Raw genomic sequence first — 25,993 nt, 5'->3', positions numbered from 1 at the left:
TTATATGGGCCAATAAATAATTTTTTTGTTTCTTATTTGGTGTTTTTTTCTATAGTTGTTTTGTTTGTGGTAGTCTATCTTTTTTTCTTTCCATTAAAATCCAAGATACTGCTGTTATATAATCATTTCTATTATTGTATTAGAGGATATAGGAATGGTGTATATATTAATATATCTTACGTTGCAGGGGTAATGGATAGGCTGATCAATGAGGTTAGACTGGAATCCCCATGGACTGATGTTTGTGGATGACATTGTGATCTGCAGTAAAAGCAGGGAGCAGTTGGAGGAATAGTTAGAAAGGTGGAGGCATGCACTGGAAAGGAAAGGATGAAGATTAGTCGAAGTAAGACAGAATATACAATAGTACGGAAAGTATTCAGACTCCCCCACAGTGAAGCATGGTGGTGGCAGCATCATGCTGTGGGGGTGTTTTTCAGCTGCAGGGACAGGAAGACCGTTTGAAATCGAAGGAAAGATAAATGCGGCCAAGTACAAGGTTATCCTGGACTTTCTCCAGAGTGCACAGGACCTCAGACTGGGCCAAAGGTTCACCTTCCAACAAGACAATGAGGCTGAGCACACAGCTAAAATAACGAAGGAGTGGATTCAGAACAACTCTGTGTCTGTTCTTGAATGGCCCAGCCAGAGCCGTGACTTAAACCCAATTCAGCATCGCTGGAGAGACCTGTAAATGACTGTCCACCAACGTTTACCATCCAACCTGGCAGAAATGAAGAGGATCTGCAAGGAGGAATGGCAGAGAATCCCAAAATCCAGGTGTGAAAAACTTGTTGCATCATTCCCAAAAAGACTCCCGGCTGTATTAGCTCAAAAAGGTGCTTCTACTAAATACGTAGCAAAGGGTCTGAATACTTATGGCTGTGTGATAATTGACTTTTTCTTTTTTAATAAATCTGCCAAAAATTTAAACAATTACGTTTTTTTCTGTCAATATGGGGTTCTCTGTGTACATTAATGAGGAAAAAAATTACTTAAATGATTTTAGCAAATGTCTGTAATTTAACAGAGTGAAAAATTTCAGGGGGTCTGAATACTTTCTGTACCCACTGTATGTGCATGAATGAGAGGGGTGCTGGGGGAAGAGTGAGGCGACAGGGAGTAGAGATAGCAAGGGTGGAGGACTTTAAATACTTGGGGTCAACAGTCCAGAGCAATGGTGAGTGTGGTAAGGAAGTGAAGAAACGAGTCCAAGCTGGTCGGAACGGGTGGCGGAAGGTGTCAGGTGTGTTGTGTGACAAAAGAGTGTTTGCTTGGATGAAGGGCAAAGTTTATAAGGCCAGTATTTTTTAGGGGTGTCCTTATCTGATCTTTGAGATCGGAAATCGGTGAGAAAAAATGAGCATTGGATGGGATCGGACTGGATACAAAATCTCAGATTTCACGACTGTAATACAAGTAGTCCATTCCATGCAAGTATGTATCTCATTGCATGTAGCAAACTGCCCCTCAGAGGCCAAGACGTGAACAGCAGGAACCGGGATTGACAATAAAACTAAACCCCAGTGGAATCAAGAAGTTCAGAAGTGTATTGCAGCACATGTGGAGAAAGCAAATGCTGTTCCTACCATTTATTAGCAGTAAAAAAATAATAATAATAAAAACTGACTTGATCTTGAATTGTTATTTAGTACTTTAAATGTATAATTTGTAATTATTATTTATTGAGATTATTATTCTGCCACATCTCCGGTCGGCCGCCTCAGCAATGGAGGCGCGGAACATGGTCCACTCGGACTCGATGTCCCCCGCCTCCCCCGGAACATGAGCAAAGTTTTATCGGAGGTGGGAGTTGAAACTCCTTCTGACAGGGGATTCTGCCAGACGTTCCCAGCAGACCCTCACAATACGTTTGGGCCTGCCACGTCGGACCGGCATCTTTCCCCACCATCGGAGCCAACTCACCACCAGGTGGTGATCAGTTGACAGCTCCGCACCTCTCTTCACCCGAGTGTCCAAGACATGCGGCCGCAAGTCCGATGACACGACCACAAAGTCGATCATCGAACTGCGACCTAGGGTGTCCTGGTGCCAAGTGCACGTGTGGACACCCTTATGCTTGAACATGGTGTTCGTTATGGACAATTTGTGATGAGCATAGTAGTCCAATAACAGAACACCGCTCGGGTTCTGATCGTGGGGGCCGTTCCTCCGAATCACGCCCTTCCTTGTCTCACTGTCATTGCCCACGTGAGCATTGAAGTCCCCCAGCAGAACGATGGAGTCCCCAGCGCGAGCGCTCTCCAGCACCCCCTCCAAGGACTCCAAAAAGGGTGGGTACTCTGAACTGCTGTTTGGTGCATAGGCACAAACAACAGTCAGGACCCGTCCCCCCACCCGAAGGCGGAGGGAGGCTACCCTCTCGTCCACCGGGGTGAACCCCAACGTACAGGCGCCAAGCCGGGGGGCAATAAGTATACCCACACCTGCTCGGCGCCTCTCACCGTGGGCAACTCCAGAGTGGAAGAGAGTCCAACCCCTCTCGAGAGGACTGGTAACAGAGCCCAAGCTGTGCGTGGAGGCGAGTCCGACTATATCTAGTCGGAACTTCTCAACTTCACACACCAGCTCGGGCTCCTTCCCTGCCAGAGAGGTGACATTCCACGTCCCTAGAGCCAGCTTCTGTAGCAGGAGTATTAATTGAATGTCCAGATTTACCATGCAATACACCAGTATTTCCAGTAAAGAGAGCACCCATATCTGTAGGATGGAGGATATATATGGAGAAATAAAGTGAACAAAACTAAATTACAATTTTGTGTGACAGAAGTGAAATATTTAGGTCATATGTTGACTGCAAGGAGTCATCATGTGGACCCAATGAGAAAAGAAGCCATCTTGTCAGCTCCACAACCTGAAACAAAACGACAGATTATGTCTTTTTGGGGCTTGTGCAAATATTGCAGGAGTTGGGTGGCTAATTATGCAGCGATAACACCGTTGCAAAATTTGATTTATGAAACACCAATGAAAATGTCAGACAAATTTCAATGGACAGAGGAAGGAGAAAGAGCATTTTGTGAATGAAAAATTATTTTGGCAGGAACAGCAGTATTGACATTGCCAAATTATGAAAAACCATTTGATCAGACAGTTGATTGTCGAAACGTTCACATGACCTCAGTTTTGTTGCAAAAACATGCCGCAAAACTCAGGCTAGTAGCATACTATTCAACTAGGCTTGATGCAGTTGCACAAGCAACGGCAATTTGTGTGCAGGCTGTAGTTGCAGCTGCAATGGCTGTGCAGGCATCAGCAGATATTGTCTTGTTTCATCAGCTGACACTCAAAGTTCCACATGTAGTGTCAGTTCTCCTCCTGCAAAGCAAAATTACAGTTTTATCGCCTGCCAGGCAATTTTCATGAATAGCATTGTTGCTATCACAACCACACATAACATTACAGAGATGCACAACATTGAATCCAGCCACATTACTGCCAACATCACTAGATTGCGTGGAACACAATTGGTTGGAATTGTGTCAAGCCTCTAATCTACCAAGGGCAGACCTTAAAGAGGTGCCCCTGGAGGATTAATTGCATATTTATGTGGATGGCTCATCACAAAAAAGACCTAACAGCACGAATGCTACGGGTAACTACGACAGACAAAGTTTTAAAAGCAGGATAATTACCGCCAAATTATTTAGAACAAGCAGCTGAACTCGTGGCATTAGCAAAAGCATTCAAATTGATGAAAGATAAAAGAGTGACTATTTGGACATCAGATAGTCAATATGCCTTTTCTACCTTACATGTGTTTGCTCCACAATGGAAAAATAAAGGTGCAATAACAAATAATGAGGGAATCATATGTTGTGAAGAAAATAAATCCATCCTCCCGAAAGGCTTGTTTAAGTGGGCAGCAATTATGAGTCATGGGCTTTGCCATGTCTCAACAGGAGGGATGGTACAGATAGTGGAACAACACTTTACTACATATGGATTCAATAATTTCTCTAAAACCTTTCGTCGAGCATGTGTGACCTGTGCAAAACATAATTCACAAGGCAATATCAGGCCCAAGAGAGGCCAATTTCCACAAGCACAGTATCCTTTTCAAGTTGTGCATATGGATTTTATTGAATTGAACAAAGTAGGTCAATACAAATATTGCCTAGTGCTGATTGAAGTGTTTTCAAAATGGGTTAAAATTGTTCCAGCACAACATCCAGATGCTATTACTGTGGCAAAGCCATTGTGTAAGTATATCGTGCCCCAGTACGGCATACCATCCATCCATCCATTTTCTGAGCCGCTTCTCCTCACTAGGGTCGCGGGCGTGCTGGAGCCTATCCCAGCTGTCATCGGGCAGGAGGCGGGGTACACCCTGAACTGGTTGCCAGCCAATCGCAGGACACATACAAACCAACAACCATTTGCACTCACAGTCATGCCTACGGGCAATTTAGAGTCTCCAATTAATGCATGTTTTTGGGATGTGGGAGGAAACCGGAGTGCCCGGAGAAAACCCACGCAGGCATGGGGAGAACATGCAAACTCCACACAGGCGGGACCGGGGATTGAACCCGGGTCCTCAGAACTGTGAGGCTGACGCTCTAACCAGTCGGCCACCGTGCCGCCTACGGCATACCACAAATCATCAAATCATTTGGAGTGAAAACGGAAGTCATTTTGTAAATAATATTGTTGAGAAAACAGGACAAAATTTAGGCATGCAGTTAAAGCACCATTGTTCATATCATCCACAAAGTGCAGGATTGGTGGAAAGAACGAATTACCTCAAGTGTGTCCCCACCATTTTCCGAAGAGCCACTGAGCACCGACCAACTCCGACCTCAGCCACACGGCATCCTTGATGGCTTCTAGTCGTGTCCACTTTGTCCCCCACTGAAACAGACTTTTAATCATATTATTCCAATGCACTTGGATTAACAGCTGGGGCCCCCTTCCTGGCTGCACAGCATTGCTTTAGTCTCTGTTGCTGTCAAGGGTGGTCTTTACTCACCTGGCCAAGCCGAAACCGTTGACAGACCAGCCACTGTAACAGAATATGAGAGGGGACACACTGGGTTTTCACTTTTCAATAAATTCAAGCTAACACTACCGGCCTCCCATAGTCACCTGTTCAGTAAACGGCGTTTCTGTCTAGTGCATACCTTCTAAATTCTTATAGCCGCTTACTTTCTAGCTTGTTCACCTAGGTTAGTTGAAGATTTTTAAGTCTAACTAACCTTTATTCTTGCTCTCCATTTTACAGTTGTCCCTGATTTGCAGCCATCCTGACCCCCCGTCCCTTACGCTCAGCCATAAACTCTGCCTATCGTAAACCTCGCACACGCACCCAGTTGTAAAGCTGGCCCCCTCGCTGGGATGCCTGTGTCCTGTCATAAACAATTTGGTGCTAGTTCCCTGTGATTTGAGGGCTCTGGGGCACAGTAGGACTTCCCAGATTATTCTGTCAGATATTTCTTCAAGAAGCCTAACTAGTCATTATTAATCTATATGTTGTGCTTTACTAATACCCTTTAATGTATTATAACTTTATGTCACACATGATCAACGCCTTGAATAAGCCTCCCCAACCGCTGGAGTGAACCAGTCCCAAATAACTAGCAACAATGTTATCTTAACCTCGAGCCTTAACTAATGATTATAAAGTCAACTGGGCTAGGTTCACCCACATTGCCTTTGAGTTCACCAGTTGGACAGTGACACTGGTTATAAAGAACCCAGAGTCACATGCTCAGTCTAGTCTAAGCGGCGGACTGCTAGACAAATGGATGTTCAGAATTTGGAGACTATCTAATCCCTACAAATATATTTTCCTCCACAACCTCTTAACTGAATCGGGTTTGCGCGAATACAGGCCATTCCTTACCCTACCGACTTAGGTTTTTCAAAATCTAAGAATACAAACCCTGATAAATTTGTCCCTTTTGCTCAAAAAGTAGCTCTCCGCTTGTCCCCCAAATTATGTTATCAGCCTAATTTAGGAGACAGAATGCAAATAAATAAACTTCCGTAAAATGTACTTGCCAGACCGATGGAAAAATCCTCTTTGTCCTCCCTGCTCTAATGCAGAATCTGGGGAGACAATCAAACAGATTAACCCTCATACCAAATAACGTAGTCATTCTCAAAGACATGTACTCCACATAATTTCCCTTGTACAGGATACAAATTAGGCACTGTCTCATGGCGTATGTAGCTGGTCATTATAAACACCCTAACTCCCTCTATTCTCATCTATTGTTTTTTCCTTCCTTCCTAACTGACAAGTCCCTCTGCTAAGTAAATAGCAACTCAACTTGACACATGCGCGCCCACTTCTGTGAATGGAAAGGCCTGCATTCACTATACTGTATTAATATTCATTACACTGTATCAATTTAATATTTTAAGGATGTCTTTAGTCGACTGGTGTCCCTTGCGTACATTTCTTAATCCGGTTTGCCACAAACAGGAACATCTACTGACGATGATTACCGACTTTCTTTATATTCCAAAATGTTCATGTAGCATAGACTGGTAGACAGCCTAATATAATCCCGAAGGCGCTTTTATATTTCCAAACATGCTCTTCCCTCATTACCTGCTTTATTATCCTTCATTACAGTCTCCCAGCCGCTTACTTGTGTGACACCCCGTAACATGAAAAATGTCTCCCTCTGACGCACAAGTTAACACATTTTTCTTTATTTTGCAACATATGTCAAAGCTCCTCTTCTAGGAACAAGCAAGAACAGCAATCATCTCAAGTGCTCTCTCAGCAATAAATTTCCCCCATCCAATTTACATTACCAATCCTTTCTCAATTTATCACTACTAAACTGAGCTCACCGCCAAGCCCTTTACTAACTAACATCATTGTCATCACACGAGTCGGATATTAAACTTCTGTGCGTTTTACTGTCAATCCCTTCAGCACTACATTAAAGTAATTCTGTAACCCCTGACTATTGTCTTTTGCATTCCCCCTTTCGGACCTTCAAAAACTCCTTTACACCAAGCAAATTCCCCCTTTACATACACTTTTAGCCACATCCATACCACCAGTTGAAAACATTTATAGCTGCTACTGCCGTATCCCCACACACACTCAATCAAATCCCGCATATACACACCTCGTGATTCACTCGTAACACACAAAAATACACTCTCATCCACTTCTTACTTGTCACATCATGTTCATACCATCCCAAACACTTTTTTCAAGAAGAGACAGGAACATAGGGTGACCTACAAGAGTGGAGGTAGAAGTACGCAGGTGGATTACATCTTGTGCAGATGATGTAATCTGAAGGAGGTTACCGACTGTAAGGTAGTGGTAGGGGAGAGTGTAGCTAGACAGCATAGGATGGTGGTGTGTAAGATGACTCTGGTGGTGGGGAAGAAGATTAAGAAGACAAAGGCAGAGCAGAGAGCCATGTGGTGGAAGCTGAGAAAGGAAGAGTGTTGTGCAGCTTTTCGGGAAGAGGTAAAACAGGCCATCGGTGGACAGGAGGAACTTCCAGAAGACTGGACCACTACAGCCAAGGTGATCAGAGAGACAGGCAGGAGAGTACTCGGTGTATCTTCTGGCAGGAAAGGAGAGAAGGAGACTTGGTGGTGGAACCTCACAGTACAGGAAATCATACAAGGAAAGAGGTTAGCTAAGAAGAAGTGGGACACTGAGAGGACTGAGGAAAGGTGAAAGAAATACATTGAAATGTGACGTAGGGCAAAGGTAGAGGTGGCAACGGCCAAAGAAGAGGCATATGATGACATGTATGCCAGGTTGGACACTAAAGAAAGAGAAAATGATCTATACAGGTTGGCCAGACAGAGGAATAACAATTAGAAGTTCTTTTTTGTTGTTGTTTTTTGGTGTTGTATTTGAATCAAAGATGACATGGAGTGAGCATATAAACAATGTTGAGAAAAAATGCAAAATGCTTTTAAATATAATGAGAAGTCTTTATGGGGTCAGGATTGGGGTGCAAGTAAAAATGTGTTAAAAAACATTTGTTAGTTTAATGCGATCAGTATTGGACTATGGACGCCTGGTCTATCGAGGGGCAGCAAAAACATTATTGAAAAAACTAGAAGTCATGCAGAACTATGCATTAAGATTATGTTGTGGAGCTTTAAAGACATCTCCAGCTAATGCGGTACAGGTTGAGATGGGAGAATTGCCTTTGCAATTAAGATTTAAACAATTTATGATGAACTACTCGGCAAAATTGTAGTCACAAAGATAAACAGCATCCAACTGTGAAGGTTGGGAGAGCCATGTTGGGAGAGTGGCAAAACCAAGATAGATAGTTATGGGTGGACAGCAAATAAATTGGCAAATCAAATGGGACTAATAGCAAAAACATACAGTCCAACAATTTATCATACAACAACACCCTTTTGGATATACCCTCTGGTGGAAGTAGATCTTCATAAACAAGAGAGTACACAGTGATAAAGAAAAATTAAACTGGGAGGAAGTAGTAGAAAAGAGACTTAGAACAACACATGCATTGTACACCACTGTTTTTACTGATGGTTCAAAAGATAATTTGAATGGAAGATCAGCATTTGCATGTGTCATTCCAGATTTAAAGATAAACATTCAGGAACGGACATCAGATAACTAGCAGTATATACAGTGGAATTGCTTGCAATCATGATGGCACTAGATTTGGTTGAAGAAAACAGGTTGAAGCGGGTTATAGTCTGTCATCAGCATTATTGTCCTTAAAGAACATGGTATCACAAAGTAGGCCAGATGTGTTACTTGAAATTTATGAGACATTGTATAGATTAAGTAAATTTGAGATGAGCGTCAGGTTTATGTGGGTTCCAGCACATAAAAGAATAAAGGGGAAATTTAAAAGTTGGCTATTTTGCAAAACAAGCACTTACACGAGAAGAATGGTTGGGAATATCTTTTGGGATGGGTGAGGTCAAGGCTTATGTTTAAAACATAATAAAAACAGAATGGCAAAAACTTTGGAATGGAGGTCACACAGGACGGCATTTTTATAAAATACAGCAGACGGTGGGGTGCATCAAGGCAGTGGGTAGAAACAGAAGGGAACAAACATTTACAACAAGATTAAGATGAGGACATCACAGGGCTAAATGGGACAATGCATTTAATTAGCAAGCATGATACAGGTTTTTGTGAATGTGGAGTGAAGGAGGAGTGTTGAACATGTTTGTTATTGTCAAAGGTATGAAATAACTAGAGGCTAGGGATAAGTTGAAGAAAAGTGGGGTTCCAGTATTTAATCTTAGAAATGTACTGAACACTGAAGAAATTAAGATCAAAGCCTTGTTTCAAATTTTAAATTAAACAGATTGATAAAGAGAATCTAGTCTAAAGTTTATTTGTTATTTAGTTTGCTTCCTAGTACGATACATACGTATAGACGTACTCCGGTCCATCCTCCAGCACAGTAGTTGGCGGTAATGCATCTTGAACGTTTGATACCACCCGCCAACAAAGAAGAAGAAGAAGAAGAAGAAGAAGAAGAAGAAGAAGAAGAAGAAGAAGAAGAAGAAGAAGAAGAAGAAGAAGAAGAAGAAGAAGATGATTAAGATGATGATGGCTGTCGGACCGGTCTACACATGCGCAGTGTTGATTTCCAAGCAACCCGTTTGACATGCTACTGCTGCCAGTCTGATCGAAAAAAGATTTGTACTAGATATGGCGTTCCGTTTGATGGCCAGGAGGATGTTTAGTGCTATAGGAGAAACCTCAATCTCTCGTCACTCCAAGAGTCGCTGGGAAAAACTGAAAAATAGTAAAGCAGGTGAGAAACTGCGTATGCCAAGAAGTCCATGATTTACGTTTTAACTTGCGTAAAGTGGCACGTCAGGCACCTACTCGTGTAATAATATGGAGCTTTCTGTTTTGTTCCGTTCACGACAGATGCATCGAAATACTCTGAAATTAAAGTGCATGCTTCTGGTACTATTCATTCACCGAATATTTTATTTACATGTTAAGCTTTTTCATATTCAAAATGACTGAATACAGGAAGTCCTCGATTTACGAACGAGTTCCGTTCCTACGCTGGCGACGTAAAACGAATTTCTGCATAAATCGGATTACACCGTTAAAGTTGAAATTTACGTCGAAATACTTCTGTTACGGATATTGTCCCACGTGGTTGTGACAGCAAACTCAGTGTGTGTGGGCATGTGCGTCGATGTGTGAGTGAGACGGGACTGCGCAGGCGTCGTCCGGCTGGACTGTGAAGGAGGAAGTAGTGCGCGCAGGTGCGAGCATGTACAGTGGCAAGTGTAGTGACGACGACTGGGGAAGAGTAGTGATTAGCGGAGGACCCGTTGACGTTGAATGTACAGAGGAGCTACTAAAGCCATTAAAGCAGCAAATCGGTGCTTCTTGCCTTTATTGTTGCCGCCACCCAGCTCAGCACAAAAGAACACATTCACCATTTACGCAGCGTCCCTGAACCATCGCTGCAGACGCTGGGATGTGACTATTGCGCACACGGTCGGACATCACGATGATGATACTCAAACAAAATATCTTGCAGTCCTACTCTGCTATAAATTTTTGTTGCACACCACATTGAGAAGCAGACTACGCAAATCAAGGCATGAAAGAAGAGTTATCAGAATGATGGGATGTGCAAAAGATGCCCCTAAATTGAGTGATGGGGGGGTGATCTCAGTGCCTTGCTTGAAGGCACTTCAACATAGGGGTGCACAGTATCAACAGTATCGCCGGTAGAAGGTATCAATATGGATGAAGGTACAGATTTGGATTTAACCGATCAATCGCGATAACGCTTATTGATGACGTAATTGTTTCTGTCTCAGTATATAAAATTGGCTCATTCATGTCTGGTCACGGAGCTCCCAGGCAGCGGCGTTTATTTATTTTTTATTTATTTATTTATTTTAAAACCAGCTCCGAACGGGTTAAAAGACAAGTGAGTCCATGTACATTACTTCCTGCTTTACCAGCTGCTCAGAAAGAAAGGACTGTGGGAATGAATGCTAGCTTGTGAAGAGCAACACGGAAATTGGGAGGAGGAAAAAAAAGTCTGGGAGTTCGCACTGGTATACTTCCTAATCCTCGCCTAAATCCAAATGTAACTTGCTTTCAGATTATTTTATTTTATATTTCCATATCTAGTGTTGTCAATGCTGTTTTTGTCATTGCTATTTGCGCCTAATATGAAAAATATTAAAGATTCAAGATGTTTGTCATATGCACAGTGAAAACACAACAATGAAATTCTTACTTTGGTAGTCTCCCTCCACTTAGACAAAGATATTAATATACAAATTAAATAACTACAGTATATGCAGGGATCTCGTTTGTGTGTCCCATGTCTGAGACGCACAAACATTAGCAGATAACAATATAATTTTTTTGTGATAGTTTTTGGGAAACTACCACGATATACGATGGTTTTTTTTTTATGCCTCTGAAATCATGAAAAATAAGGCCCGCCCTTTAGTGAGGCTAAGCGGTTCATAAAATGGATAGATGGATTTTATTTGATTGCTTTTTTAAATCAGTATTGTTGTTGTTGTTATAATTTCCTTTCTTGTTTCTCTATTAAATTGTTTTTCTTCACTATGATATGGATCCCCGTGGGTCTGAAATAAAGAGCTGCAAGACTAGCCTTCTATTCCGATTATAATGGGTTTAGAAGCCCAAACTGAATGGAAATGCTCCATATAAAAACCTAAACATGCCGAATCCGAATGGAATTTCATTTGGTTTCACAGGGGTGGAATATTCCTTTTGCCAAACTGTTCAGAAGTAAATCTTCGCCATTCGGAATAGACTGGGAAAAGCTCTGTCTGCACATGCTTTGTCTCAACGTAAATGCGCGGTGACGTTCTCGTTTACGCGCGGCGTAAATTTGGGTGCTCCCAACGGAGCTCGTATGCAACAGAGATCTTGTTTTTGACTACTTGTAAGCTGTAATTATATCAGCATTACCGGTAACATTTAATTGCTCTGTGACTCTCCTTATTGTGTTTTTATGTCTCAAAAGTATTTATTGTCAAAATGGCTGTTTATTGTCGTACTAAAGTGGCTCCAACTACCTGCGTTGTTTACATACTTGGCAAACAAATATGATTTTAATTCTGATAAGTTGTTATTACAAAGCGTTTTTTTTTAAAATAAATGTATAAAAACAATCCCAACTACTATGCTAAATAGACGACGGACTGCCATCCTGATAAATTACCTGACTTTCATGACGAAGTGTGCATGTCACACGGCTGTTCCGATTAAAAGTAATGCACACCATGTATACACCCGAACAGAATATATCACGTCACGTGTAAGCAGTTGACCAGAAATCTTCAATCGGAATAACAAAAAAAGTCTCCATGTAAACCTGGCTACTGTGTGGTTGTTCCGCTGAAGACAAACCCTATGTTGACGTTTGCTGTCGTCAACTACTGGCTGAATAAGGTTTGCCACTGAGGTTATGCTTAAACAGTTAACGTTCCTGTGTTTCTGTTAATTGGGACTAAAACACAGAACGCAGACAGAAGCGCGGATGCTTTAAATGACATCCCCACAGTGGAGCGAGCTGTTTAGCTCAACCCACTAGCTCGTTAGCTTGCAGTCTAGCTTGTTAGCTCACGAGCAAACTCGTTAGCGTGCAACAAATGTTAACTTGCCCTGAAGTGTCTCTGTTGTATAAATCTGCGCACTGCATATGGAGCAAGGCTGTGCCAACACCGGCAAGAATGTACTGGTCCACCAGCGTTCCATGAGCCCACTAGCGGCTAATGACACAGTCGTCCAACTCTGCTGGCTCACCGTGACAATTTATCGAGTCTGGAAAAAGTATCGTGTCCATTTTATTTATCGAACGACAAGTCGATCTAGTAATTATCATGTCAGGCCTAGCAGGGATGCATAAAGCATGATCTGCATCCACAGACGCACAACATTGCTTACCTACGTGTGCATGCATGCGTGCGTGTGTTGCTGAAGTGCTTCAGCGAATTATTGTCCACTAAAAGTACGAGTCCTGTCTTGGTGCTAGCCAGTCAGAGGGAGAGGAGGGTAGGTTAATGTTCCATAAATACAACAGAGACTTTTTTTCTGGACTCTGGATAAGTTTTGCTTGTTGTGGTAACACATGGCACGCTGCTCACTACACAGCGAGCGGCAGGTGGAACGGCTTTAGATCTGTAAATGCACACAACTGGAACACTTTGCTAGCCCGGGAGCCAACTAGGTAGCTTGCAAAGGAGCTTAATAGCACGCTCTGGCTCACTCGACGGTGGTGACATCGTTTAAAGCAGGTCACTAACTGGCGGACTGCATTCCGCGTCTGGACCCAGAAACAGTCCCATACGGACTCACATCATAACCAAAAAATAAGAGTATAAAAGACAGAGAAAGATCAGAAAATGACCGATAACGCAAGAGAACATGTTTAACAAAAAAAGTTGAACTATCAGTGTCGTTTTTGTTTGTACTTCCTAGTGGGAGCACTTATTAAAAGTGTATCTGTGTGAAACACCACTATGAACCAAAATAAAGGTTTTGGACAAACATAACCTCTAAACCGACAGGTGGATCGGTGCAGCGTCTGCAGTGATGCAGATTTCGTATCTCCCTTAGAGAGAGGGTGAGAAGCTCAGTCATCCGGGAGGGGCTTTGAGTAGAGCCGCTGCTCTTCCACATTTAGAGGAACCAGAGGAGGTGGCTCGGGCATCTGATTAGGATGTCTCCTGGTGAGGTATTTTGGGGATGTCCCACCGGGAGGAAACCCCGGGGACGACCAAGGACATGCTGGAGAGACTATTTCTCCTGGCTGGCCTTGGAACGCCTCAGGATCTCCCCGGAAGAGCTGGGGAGAGCGAAGTCTGGGCTTCCCTGCTAAAGCTACTGCCCCGACCTTGGATAAGTGTAAGAAAATGGCTGGATGGATAGACAACCTCTAAAACGGTTCAGTTGTTAAGATTTGTTACTTTAAATTTGTTACGTTAAAATATGTAAAATTGTTTGAGACATGGCGGCACGGTGGGCGACTGGTTAGAGCGTCTGGCTCACAGTTCTGAGGTCCGTGGTTCAATCCCCGGCCCTGCCTGTGTGGCGTTTGCATGTTCTCCCCGTGCCTGCGTGGGTTTTCTCCGGGCACTCCGGTTTCCTCCCACATCCCAAAAACATGCATGGGAGGTTAATTGACAACTCTAAATTGCCCATCGGTGTGAATGTGGGTGCGAATGGTTGTTTGTTTGTATGTGCCCTGCAATTGGCTGGCAACTAGTTCAGGGTGTACCCCACCTCCTGCCCGATGATAGCTGGGATAGGCTCCAGCACGCCCGCGACCCGAGTGAGGAGAAGCGGCTCAGAAAATGGATGGATGGATGGATGTTTTGAGACTGCTGCGACTTAGTTTTGGGATGCAGTAAAAGCTCTTCGTATCAATCTTAAATCTTTTTGTACAACCGATAACGCAACACAACACTACAATTATTATATTAACAAAAACAACAACCCATTCATAAATGCTCCCATTATTTTTTACACTGAAGCTTTGAAGAGATAAAATTTATACCGTGCTATGAATTTTAGGTCATGTCACCAAGCCCTACTTCAACGGTAGTCAGTAAGTAGGCGAACATCTCTCCAACTAGCTGTATTTTATTTTTCTCTATAGCTGGATTTGAACCCGTACCCTCCAGTTCCAAAGCCTAACTCCTACCCCAGTGGTGTCCAAACTACGGCCCACCGTCCAGTAAATATCTGCCTGCGGCATATACTATAATTAACAATCGGCACGTTTGTCTACAATTTACTTTTTACAATGGGTGGCAAGACAGGAGAGGACAAGAATAAATTTGTTCGAATTCCTCATGTCCTCGTTTTCACAGACTTTACACATCATTCGGCAAGATGCGCTTCGGAATTGAAATACTTTGCTCCATTTTCTGCTACGTTTCAAGGTCAGCTTTGTACAAATTGCTCATTTTGTTTCTAAATGATCCTCCCTTGAATGGTGCTCTGTGCGAGACCCCCTTACGGGGCCCTGCTGAAAATGCTGCCCTTCCCTGTGCGGCTGCACATAGCGCACATATCAGAAACCGGCACTAATAGTGGGATACAGGGCCACTGGACACACAAAAATTCGGAAAGTCTTCACTTTTTGCTTTATCACCTAGCTGTTTTAGGATTGCTTTGTGAATCTTTACTTACAATGATGAATTGGTTTTAACATGGCAAATAAAGCTAAAAAAAATGGCAAAGGCCCTTGCGTCCTTCGATTTTTTTTTTTTTTTTTTTTTCCCCCTCCTCACCCTCTTCTTCCCTCCCCTGTAGTGTTTGTGGCCCTTGGAAGAAGACACCCCTGCCTTACTACTACTATCAGATTCAGATTTCATTATGCGAAGCACACATTCAAGACATCCCGTCCATGAGGCAGCAAATAAATCCCAAAACCATGCTTGACTGTTGTACTGTATTTCCCCCCAAAATAATTTAAAACTAAATTATTTTAGTCTCATCTGTTCACATCTTATTTTCCCAGAATGAGTTTAGCTTTCTTGGGTATGTTTATGCAACTTGAATCCAAATATATTTTTTAAATTATTGAGTAAATGTTTGTGATGGCTGTTGGGTCTACATATTAAATACTTGAACTTTATTATTTATTATAAGTAAAGATTCCAATTTATTATTTTAAATTATGTGGGATTTTATGTCACAATAAAAAAGCCATAGCATTTTGTAATTAAAATAATTTAAAATAAAATTACAGCTTTTTGTTTTGAGTGTCCACAGTGTAAAATGTCTTCTGTCTTTTTGCTAGTCTGTAAAGATGTGATTGATCTTTTATTGATTTTGTTTTTAGTCTTGAACCCCCCAAAAAAACATGAAACCCATTGTGGTTTAAGTGGGTCAAGAATGTATTATAGTCCTTATTTGGATTGAAACATGCATTGCAGGTCTGATTTGATGTTATTCTGCATCTTTCATTCTGTTAAGGTGTATGGAGCTGCAGTCTGACATCTGACTACAAAGAGGCGTGTCTCGCTATGGTAGTTGGCATCCGGGAGCATCTTGTAAAATCATCCATTTACATGACCATGCTTGGAGGTGCTTTCATCGGTTTCTTCTCAAAGCCTGATTACTCATCTTTTGAGGTTGCCCTCCTTGAGTGCTCCAATCAGCTGTGTCTGCTGTCATCATGGGTCCGCAATGCAACCTCTGACAGCCATGTGCAGAGTCTGCTTAAGCTTCGCAATGAGGGCCGTCTGCGCCATGTCAACCTGGGAATGCTCTCTTTGGTTCATTGTGTTGACCATACCCCTGACAGCACACTGTATGAAGCTCAGTGTTCGAGTTTGTCAGTTCTCTGGAGAGAGTTCCCTAGATGTGTAATGGATGTCGGCTTTGCTGGCCACTGGTGGATCCTGGACTCAAAGATGACCAACTATGATGTTAATGAAGATGAGTTCATGTACCTACCAGTGCATATGCGGCTAGCATCACCAGCCACTGTTCAGGTGGTGAAATCAAATGAGCGACTGCACAAAGAGTCTTGGTTTGCACTGAAGTTGGAAGCTGAGGAGAAAGAAACCATTGTGCACTGAAAAAAAACAAACAAAAACAAAAAAAAGTTTAATTTGATCATTGGTTGCACATGATTAAAATGTGGTGAACGGATGTAATTTCCCCTCCTCTCCTCTAAGTAATAAGTAAATCAAAGGACTTGGTGTGGGTCCACATCGTTTGATAGGTCTGAGTTTTTTTATATTCATGAGGTGGTGAATTAAAGGCAGATTGTACAATCATGCCTTTCACACGTCCACTTTCACTTAATATTGAATGTTAATTTTGACTTATACAGTTATAGAGATTTTGCACTTTGTGTATGAATTGTGTTGTCTGTACTTTTTTAAAATAATGACGCTCATGTCTTTAAGTTGCCCTTTAAGTTGGGGATAAAGTACACTGAATAAATAGTCCTTTGAATTTACTTAATTGGAACATGTTCACAGTATGGAGGACCAAGAATGCCAAAATTAAACAAATGTGTCAAAAAGAATTTATTTGTGTTTCTTTAATTTCAATAGTTCCATATTTATTTCTGTATTTACCTCGATTTTATTTTGGCATGCCTGCTCCCTGCATACCCATGAATTAATTGTATCTGTCATTCTCTCCCATCAAACTCAATGGGCTGGCACTGGGCGGGAATAGTGCTGATCTAGCACCAATCAAATTCTTTGTTCCTACTTGAGCTCTTTGTGAAGTTTAATGTTAAAAAAAAAAAAAAAAAAGTAGTACATAATGGCCTATGAAGACAATCATGCATAAAAAATTAAATCTTAATGACCAATAGCTATGTGAACATCCATCCATCTATTTTCTGCACTGCGTCTCCTCACTAGGGTCGCTGGAGCCTATCCCATCTATCTGCGGGCAGGAGGCGGGGTACACCTGAAACTGGTTGCCAACCAATTGCAGGGCACATTTAAACAAACAACCATTCACACTCACATTCATACCTACGGACAATTTAGAGTCTTCAATTAACCTACCGTGAATGTTTTTGGGATGTGGGAGGAAACCAGAGTACCCAGACAAAACCCACGCAGGCACAGGGAGAACATGCAAACTCCACACAGACGAGGCCGGATTTGAACCCGGTCTTCAGAACTGTGGGGTGGATGTGCTTAACCATTCGCCCACCATGACGCCACCAAAGTGAACATAAAAAATAGAAATAGAGCAATTTGCTGCTTTTTGGGTGTACATGCCTCAAAAATTTGAAATTAATGCTGGTATGGATGATTTGGTGCAGCTATGGAATAGACTGATCAGTATGCCAGATAGTAGACAAACGAAACACATTTAATTGGAACATGTCCAATAATTTCACTTGGGCAAGAGAAGTAGAAAAAATATTTTAAAAGGCTAATCTCCAAGATAAATATAGGAATAAATTAAGGTGTCATGTCAGCCAAATTAAATCAATTATTTTTGAGAACTATAAACAAAAGTGGACTGAGGAAGTTTAAATAAAAATTAAGAGCCTGCAACTAGATGAAAAGAGTTTATAGCAGAGAGCTTTATGTTACTTAACGAGAGCTCAGAGAACTGTCTGTACTCAACTCCGATGCGGTATCCTTCCTCTTGTTCTGGAAACAGGTTGCTTTTCTGTGCTGTCCCGGAGCAGGAGAGAACATTTTGTGTGAGTTGGATTGTTGAAAAGGAAATCCTCTTTTCTTTTCTATTGTCTTCTCATAATCTATCATCTTTTCTGTGAATTACCTGCAGATGGTCCTGATTTGTTTTCTTTGTCAAATGAAGAAAGACAAAAATTTGTGTCCCAACTTGCACATGTTTACATACAACATACAACGTGTATGTCTATATATTAATTCATTAATTTTCCTTACTGTTTATCCTAACCAGGGTCGCGGGCGTGCTGGAGCATATCCCAACTATCATCGGGCAGGAGGCGGGGTACACCCTGAACTGGTTGCCAGCCAATCGCAGGGCACATAGAAACAAACAACCATTCGCACTCAGAGTCATGCCTACGGGCAATTTAGAGTCTCCAATTAATGCATGTTTTTGGGATGTGGGAGGAAACCGGAGTGCCTGGAGAAAACCCACGCAGGCACGGGGAGAACATGCAAACTCCACACAGGCGGGGCCGGGGATTGAACCCGGGTCCTCAGAACTGTGAGGCTGACGCTCTAACCAGTCGTCCACCGTGCCACCTGTATGTATATATGTATGTATATATATATATATATGTATATATGTATGTATATATATATATATATGTATATATGTATATGTATATGTAAATATATATATTTATATGTATATATATATATATATATATATATATATATATATACATATATATACTAACCTGCTACACATCATTCCCATCTCTATCCCTCTGTCTGGCCAGCCTGTATAGATCCTTTTCTCCTTCTTTCGTGTCCAACCTGCCATACATGTCATCATATGCCTCTTGTTTGGCCTTTTCCACCTCTACTTTTGCCCTGTGTCGCATCTCAATGTATTCCTTTCCTCTGTCCTCCCAGTGTCCCACCTCTTCTTAGCTAACTTTTTCCTTGTATAATTTTCTGTACTGTGAGGTTCCACCACAAAGTCTCCTTCTCTCCTTTCCTGCCAGAAGATACACCAAGTACTCTCCTGCCTGCCTCTCTGATCACCTTGGCTGCAGTGGTCCAGTCTTCTGGAAGCTCCTCCCGTCCACCGAGAGCCTTTCTCACCTCTTCCCGAAAAGCTGCACAACCCTCGTCCTGTCTCAGCTTCCATCACATGGTTCTCTTCTCTGCCTTTGTCTTCCTAATCTTCCTCCTCACCACCAGAGTCATCTTACATACAACCATCCTATGCTGTCTAGCCACACTCTCCCCTACCACTACCTATGTTCGTGCCTCTTCTGGAAAAAAGTGTTCACTACAGCCATTTGCATCCTTGTTGCAAAGTCTACCACCATCTGTCCCTCCAGGTTCCTTTCCTGGATGCCGTACTTACCCATCACTTCTTCATCACCCCTATTACCTTCACCAACATGTCCATTACAATCTGCACCAATTACGACTCTCTCTCTGTCTGGGATGCTCAGAACTACTTCGTCTAGCTCCTTTCAGAATTTCTCTTTCACCTCTAGGTCACATCCTACCCGTGGGGCCTAGCCACTAATCACATTACACACAACACCCTCAATTTCAAGTTTCAGCCTCATCACTCGATCTGATACTCTTTTCACCTCCAAGACATTCTTAGCCAACTCTTCTTTTAAAATAACCCCGACTCCATTTCTCTTCCCATCTACACCATGGTAAAATAATTTAAACCCTGCCCCTAAACTTCTGGCCTTACTGCCTTTCCACCTGGTCTCCTGGACACACAATATATCAACCTTTCTCCTAATCATCTTATCAACCAACTCCCGAGATTTTCCTGTCATAGTCCCAACATTCAAAGTCCCCACATTCAGTTCTAGGCTCTGTGCTTTCCTCTTCTCTTTCTGCCGAAGAACCCGCTTTCCACCTCTTCTTTGACTTTGACCCTCAGTAGCTGAATTTCCAACGGCGCCCTGCAGGTTGACGGCACCTGTGGCGGACGTTGTTAACCCGGGCCACGACCGATCCAGTATGGAATTCTTTGGATGAACGCTCATATTTGTTTGGCAAAGTTTTAAGCCGGATGCCCTTCCTGACGCAACCCTCTGCATTTATCCGGGCTTGGGACCGGCCTCCAGTTTGCACTGACTTGTGCCCCCCATAGGGCTGCATTTCTTATCTGTACAAATACTTATGCAATTGTCGAATTGAGAACTGGGATCCATGGGAGGTTTGAAGTCCGGGAGCTTCGGCACTGTCGGCTAGGAGGGCGGGAACTTGTCTCAGAGGACCGCAAACACTGGAGGAGCAAAAGGGGCAAATACAATTTCAGGTTTGACATTATTCAGACCAGACCGTGTCAAAATATTATCCGATTAATGAACCGAAATGTAACAGGTGTGAATCAATCTCACTACGTCACCACACGCCAGACCCATGCTGTCCGTCGAGTTTTTCAGCGCCTGGATCGACATTTCACCGCCAGCAGCCAGTCTGGGCAGCCGTTTTTGTAAAAACTCAAAATCTTTTAAAGACAATTCTTGGTATAGTAACCCACCTTTTTGAATGCGGGCTCGTGCGGAATTGATGGGAGTTTTATTTCCCCTCTACAATTGGTCTGTCATTTCAGCAGCTCCCTCGACTGGCAAAGCCGGATAAAGGGAAGTCACTGGGGGGCCGCTTTTGAGAAGGTCCGTAATTGGATTTAGTGGGGGAATTTGTCGCTTTTTTTTTTCTTCTTTTCGTCGGACAGCTGCCATGGCTGTGGACACCACACAAATCTCATGAATTTTTCTCCTCAATTTTTCATTCTCTTCTATCTTCTTATTCAAATCTCTTTTCTCCATTCACCATGCAACGTCCAACTTTTCCTTTTTCCACTTTACCCACACACTTCTAAATCCTGCTTGTTTCTTTCAATGCCAGCTAAAAACTGACCTTCTATTTCAATCCACAAATCCTCCAATGACTTCTGGTAATCACTCTGATACATATCGCATTCATTACCTCTACACTCGACTGTCCAATACACACCCCAGGGTTTTGGTGGCACACTCATCTTATTCTAAATCGGTTTTTGGGGGTCCCAAAATCCCCAACGTCTACCGAAACGTTACAATTTGAAACCACGTCCGATTTCAAGTCAGTCTACGACGGGAGGAGTAGGTACCTCATTACCTTACTTTTTCCCAGGATCTTATATTATCCTGGTCAGTCAGGAACCTCGTTACCCTTAATTCCAATTAACACAACAATAACAACACAACGTCCTAGTATCTATTGACAATGAAACAACTGTACCACAAGTCTCCCAAATTTCACAATTTCCAATGGTCAGAATTCGTGATTTAATCAAATAGGTTTCCGCTCACCTTTATCTCTTGGTGCACCCGGGAGATTGCAGTCCAATTGAATCCCTGTCCATTCCTCTGTCTTTTTATCTAATGCCCTTCCAGGATCACGTAAGGGGTCACCATTTGAAGGAACCTTAATTTTATAATCACCTATTACTATCGAGGTTCCATGCGTGTTCGTTTTCGTGGAAGAACTACAATTATAACAACGTGTTAAAAGTCAACCAATTTATTCCTGACAGAGGGGTCTATGCATTTTACAGAGCTCTGGGTCAGTAGCTACGCTTATCCTAGCCTCAGCAGAGACAGCGCAGACTGAACAAAGCTAACTGTTCTTGCTCCCAACTTATACAATGTTTCAAAGAGGAAGTATGAAATCGCTGTCATCTGATTGGTCCATGGTCCCATCTGACATCCTCATTGTCCTGCAGAATGATGGCCATTTGCCGCTGGCTCCAGGCGCGTTCTTGCATCTTATGTCCACAGTGGCTCCCCGCAGCCACCTCCTCTCTGACATCTGTTCTCCGTGGCCTCCACATGCACCCTGGTGGGACCTTTCCTGCAATAAACTCCCACACCCTTATCTGATTTCCACTTTATATTATACTGCAATAAACACCATTGTTTACTCCCAGACAGACATAGGTTTGTGCTTATCAACTCTAGTCACAGGAAACACGCTGTTCCAACTCATACATGTATTTCCAACTCAAATCTAATACATGTCCTGTAAGGTACCACCAATACGTCTCATAACCATTTCCAGTTATCTGTTTGGTGTTTGTAAATCCCTTTAAATTCGTAAGCGGGGGGTACTGTCATGGGTGTGTGTTTCGGTTTTTGTCTTCGCCATGTTTCATACACACCTGCTCCTGAGAGCATTTTCACCACCTGTGCCTCGTTCACCCTAATTACCCCTTGCATTTAACCTCGTGTCTCATTCTTTCTCGTCGCCAGTTCGTTGTACCTTTTCGTCGCGTTCCAGCATTCCTTGTTTCCATGTCAAAGACTCAGTCAGCCTTTTTGCCTCATGTTTTTGGATACTGTTGCCTTTTTTGGATTGCCTGCCTGTGTACCGACCTCTGCCCCTATATATAACTGTCCATTTGTTTTGGAGTCGTGCATTTTTGGGTCCTATCCTCTGTTCCGTTCATGACAGTACTGTTGATAAATGATATTCCTGCCACTTGACAGCTGCTGAAAGAAACTAAAAAGTTACTTTTTTCTAACTTAGTTACTTTACTGATTACTTGATTTCAAAAGTAACTAAGTTAATTTTAAGCTCAAGTAATCAGTAAAGTAACTAAGTTACTTTTTTAAGGTAACTGTGTGGCAACACTGGTTCCAAGTAACAGGTTTTGTGTCCTGTCCCCCAATAGAACTCAGGGTGGAAATCGAGGGGGGTAAATTAGGACATGTCATTTTAGCTATTAATGATCAAGAGTGATGAGAAGGATAATCATAGTGTTAAACATCTGGTTGCTCTAATGTGAGGAATTTGATTGTTCTTTCAACCACTCAAAGTGTTCCACGTCCTCCAGTGAGCCAAAAGGAAACCGAATGCCATCGGGTACTTTTGGTGAACTTTCATCAACCGTCCTCCTAGGAATCAAGTTTACCAGGGCAGTCAGTTGTGTTAGCTGGTGCTTCATTTGTTCCATCGGTGTAAGCATGTGAGGTTCAGCAGCTGAGAGAGGGGCGTATAAAAAAAATACATATTGAGGGCTAAAAAAAAAAGGTTGCTCATGAGAAGCAAGTACCGTAATTTCTCGTATATAATGCACATTCCCCCCCCCAAAAAAAACAAAATTGTCAAAAGTCAATAGTACGCATTATACATAGGTATTGGGGCAAATGGGAAAAAAACTCACATTTTATAAATGCCGCCATCTAGTGGGTATAAAAAAGATGTACACGTTCATTCCAAAATCCCACCACCACCTAGTGGTTATGAGAAAGGTGCACGCTATCATTCTAATATGTGGACGCCACCTAGTGGTTATAAAAAAGGTGTCGCTTACACTTTCACTCCAAAATAACAGAGGTACGTATGACTGCATATATGTACAGTTGTGCTCATAAATTTACATACCCTGGCAGAATTTTTTATTTATTTATTTATTTTAAATATGACTGATGACTAGGCTTTAGACGATCAGGATTTTTGGGGCGGATAACCGATCAGCGAGTTTAAAAAAAACGATAACCGATCACCGATCCGATCACAAGATGGAGCAATGTGTCTATTTATATCACCTGTTCATTTACTGTATATACTTGTGTACTTAATTACTAAAATAATTATATTTACAATAAATAATGTATCTTTGTTCATCTATTTATGCCAGTGAGGCACAGTGACAGACAGAACAAATGAATAGTCTTCTATGAGATGGCAGGAAGTAAATACAGTAATTAATGTTTCCACCTTTTGTGACATTTTTGTTTGTTGGTGTGCCGTGAGATGTTTCAATTGTAAAATATGTTCCTTGGCTCCATAAAGGTTGGAAATCACTGTCTAGTCAGGTCATGTATTCTAATCAGTCAGGTCAAACCAACATGACAGAAATAATGGGTGCTAACTTACTGTAATAAATTACTTTATTGTAAATAAATTACTTCACCCACACCGAAACTTTAGAGCATGATTCGACAGAACGGCCGCATGTTTACCTGCAACTGTTAGTGCTAGCAGTAGCTTGCTAGGCTACATAACGTTTTTGTTGCCTGCTTGGGAGCCGTATCGTATTAAAAGTATGTGAACATACCTCAAGCAAGCCTTAAACGAACGTCCTCTCCTGTCCTGAGCACCGGTGACCACCAACACACGTTTTTACCCATTATTTTCTTATAATACAGTCGGCACGATCCACTCCTGTTGTCATCACCATGGTAACAAGTGTTATCCGGTCGGATTTGAATTGACAAGATAAAGCCCAACGATGATAAAAAAACGGGATGCGGTGGTATCGGAATACAAGATTTTATTGCAGTAGTCTGACATAGTGCAATCGTGAAAGAGCAAATTTGTCTTGGCGTCTGATCCGGGCATTACGTGTTGTCTGTCTCAGATGTGTTGTATGTCCCACACCGCCGACATGTTTTTTGTTTTTTTCAATAACTTTATTGGCCGTCAGATATTTACAGTACCACGTCAAAAGACAAGCGACAAGGCTAAAAATAAACTAGCTTTTGGATTCAATATACTGTGCACGATGGCGACGCAGATTAAATGTCTTTTGCGGAGCCGATCAATGACATCATTGATCGGCTCGGCGAATTATGACAAAGCCAATCAGCCTAAAATGCTAATTATCGTTTGATACCGATCAGCACGATAAAGTCTAGTGATGACTGAACAACAACCATCATTATGTATTTTGTTTTGTTTAATGATAATGCTTTTCTGAAATGCTTGACCGTTTAATTTGAATCCCATTAAAATAAAATTAAATGTGTTTCGCCTGGTCCTTCATGTATTCTTTCAAGAATTGTACCCATCTTACACATTCTGCCTGGGTAATCAAATATATGAGCACAACTGTGTGTTTTCTAATTTACTAAATAAAAGAGGGGCTGTGAATTTCAAAATAAGAACGCAAACTCATGAATTGTAAAAATGCATTATACATAGTTAGAAGGGTTTTCCAGAATTTTGAGGTCAACTTTGGGGGTGCCCATTATACATGAGAAATTACGGTTTTTGCGGGTAAGTTTATGGTCCCGGCGGCACGGTGGACGACTGGTTAGAGCGTCAGCCTCACAGTTCTGAGGACCCGGGTTCAATCCTCAGTCCCGCCTGTGTGGAGTTCGCATGTTCTCTCCGTGCCTGCGTGGGTTTTCTCCGGGCACTCCGGTTTCCTCCCACATCACAAAAACATGCATGAATTGGAGACTCTAAATTGCCCGTAGGTGTGAATGTGAGTCCGAATGGTTGTGTGTTTGTATGTGCCCTGCGATTGGCTGGCAACCAGTTCAGGGTGTACTCCGCCTCCTGCCCGATGACAGCTGGGATAGGCTCCAGCACGCCCGCGACCCTAGTGAGGAGAAGCGGCTCAGAAAATGGATGGATAGTTTATGGTCCCATACAAACAACTTTATCGAAAGAGGAATGCTAGATCAGCAAAAAATTAAGAGGGTATACAATATAAAAATATTTTAAAAAATCCCAAACCACAGACTGCTCACATACCTTCAAATATGGAGATGACACTCCACTACTTTTCAAATGTATGCCGTCGAGGCATGACCACAAAACCTCCCCTATGAGGGGGTCACACACTTAACTTATGACACTTTTGCACACTTGATTGAGTCTGATTGATGAGACACAAAGAATATATTCAGAAAGTCAGACCCGAATGGGTACTAAAAGGGCGACTTCTTTGAGAAAACGTATATACAACGAATATACCATAAGCACACTCAAAGTTTTTTTTTATCACGCAAGCATAATCGCCAATAAAAACGATGTTTCCTGTTGAAACTTTCATTGTCAATTCATCGGTATGTAACTGACTGTGCTGTACTTTCACATGAAGTCC

General features: G+C 42.3%; 1 protein-coding gene and 1 long non-coding RNA gene across 4 annotated transcripts; one reads left to right on the top strand and one right to left on the bottom strand.

Annotated features, from left to right (window-relative positions):
* Positions 1-2,265: 2,265 nt before the first annotated feature.
* LOC133415399 (uncharacterized) lies at positions 2,266-5,024 on the bottom strand. 2 transcript variants are annotated; one of them, XR_009770120.1, is made up of 3 exons: positions 4,991-5,024; positions 4,764-4,882; positions 2,266-3,339 (listed from the first exon to the last, which is right to left on the bottom strand). It is a non-coding gene; the product is annotated as an uncharacterized LOC133415399 (long non-coding RNA). The 2 variants fall into 2 exon arrangements; XR_009770121.1 differs by having other exon boundaries at positions 4,764-4,872.
* A 4,528-nt stretch (positions 5,025-9,552) lies between these two features.
* Positions 9,553-17,024, top strand: timm29 (translocase of inner mitochondrial membrane 29). 2 transcript variants are annotated; one of them, XM_061701559.1, is made up of 2 exons: positions 9,553-9,770; positions 15,962-17,024. In XM_061701559.1, exons 1-2 carry the CDS (start codon positions 9,665-9,667, stop codon positions 16,567-16,569), a joined length of 714 nt encoding a protein of 237 aa, XP_061557543.1. In that variant the 5' UTR covers positions 9,553-9,664; the 3' UTR covers positions 16,570-17,024. The 2 variants fall into 2 exon arrangements, with proteins under 2 accessions (XP_061557543.1, XP_061557544.1); XM_061701560.1 differs by lacking the exon at positions 9,553-9,770 and adding an exon at positions 10,189-10,738.
* The last annotated feature ends 8,969 nt before the right edge of the window (positions 17,025-25,993 follow it).

The sequence above is a fragment of the Phycodurus eques genome, chromosome 16 (assembly GCF_024500275.1).
Source record: "Phycodurus eques isolate BA_2022a chromosome 16, UOR_Pequ_1.1, whole genome shotgun sequence".
NCBI lineage: Eukaryota > Metazoa > Chordata > Actinopteri > Syngnathiformes > Syngnathidae > Phycodurus > Phycodurus eques.
The sequence above is the reverse complement of the archived record's forward strand: the minus strand, read 5'-3'. Positions and strand labels throughout refer to the sequence as shown.

Coding starts and splice junctions, on each gene's coding strand:
- timm29 (XM_061701559.1), top strand. CDS start 9,665: ATGGCGTTCCGTTTGATGGCCAGGAGGATGTTTAGTGCTATAGGAGAA. Junction 9,771..15,961: donor ACTGAAAAATAGTAAAGCAG/GTGAGAAACTGC, acceptor CATTCTGTTAAG/GTGTATGGAGCTGCAGTCTG.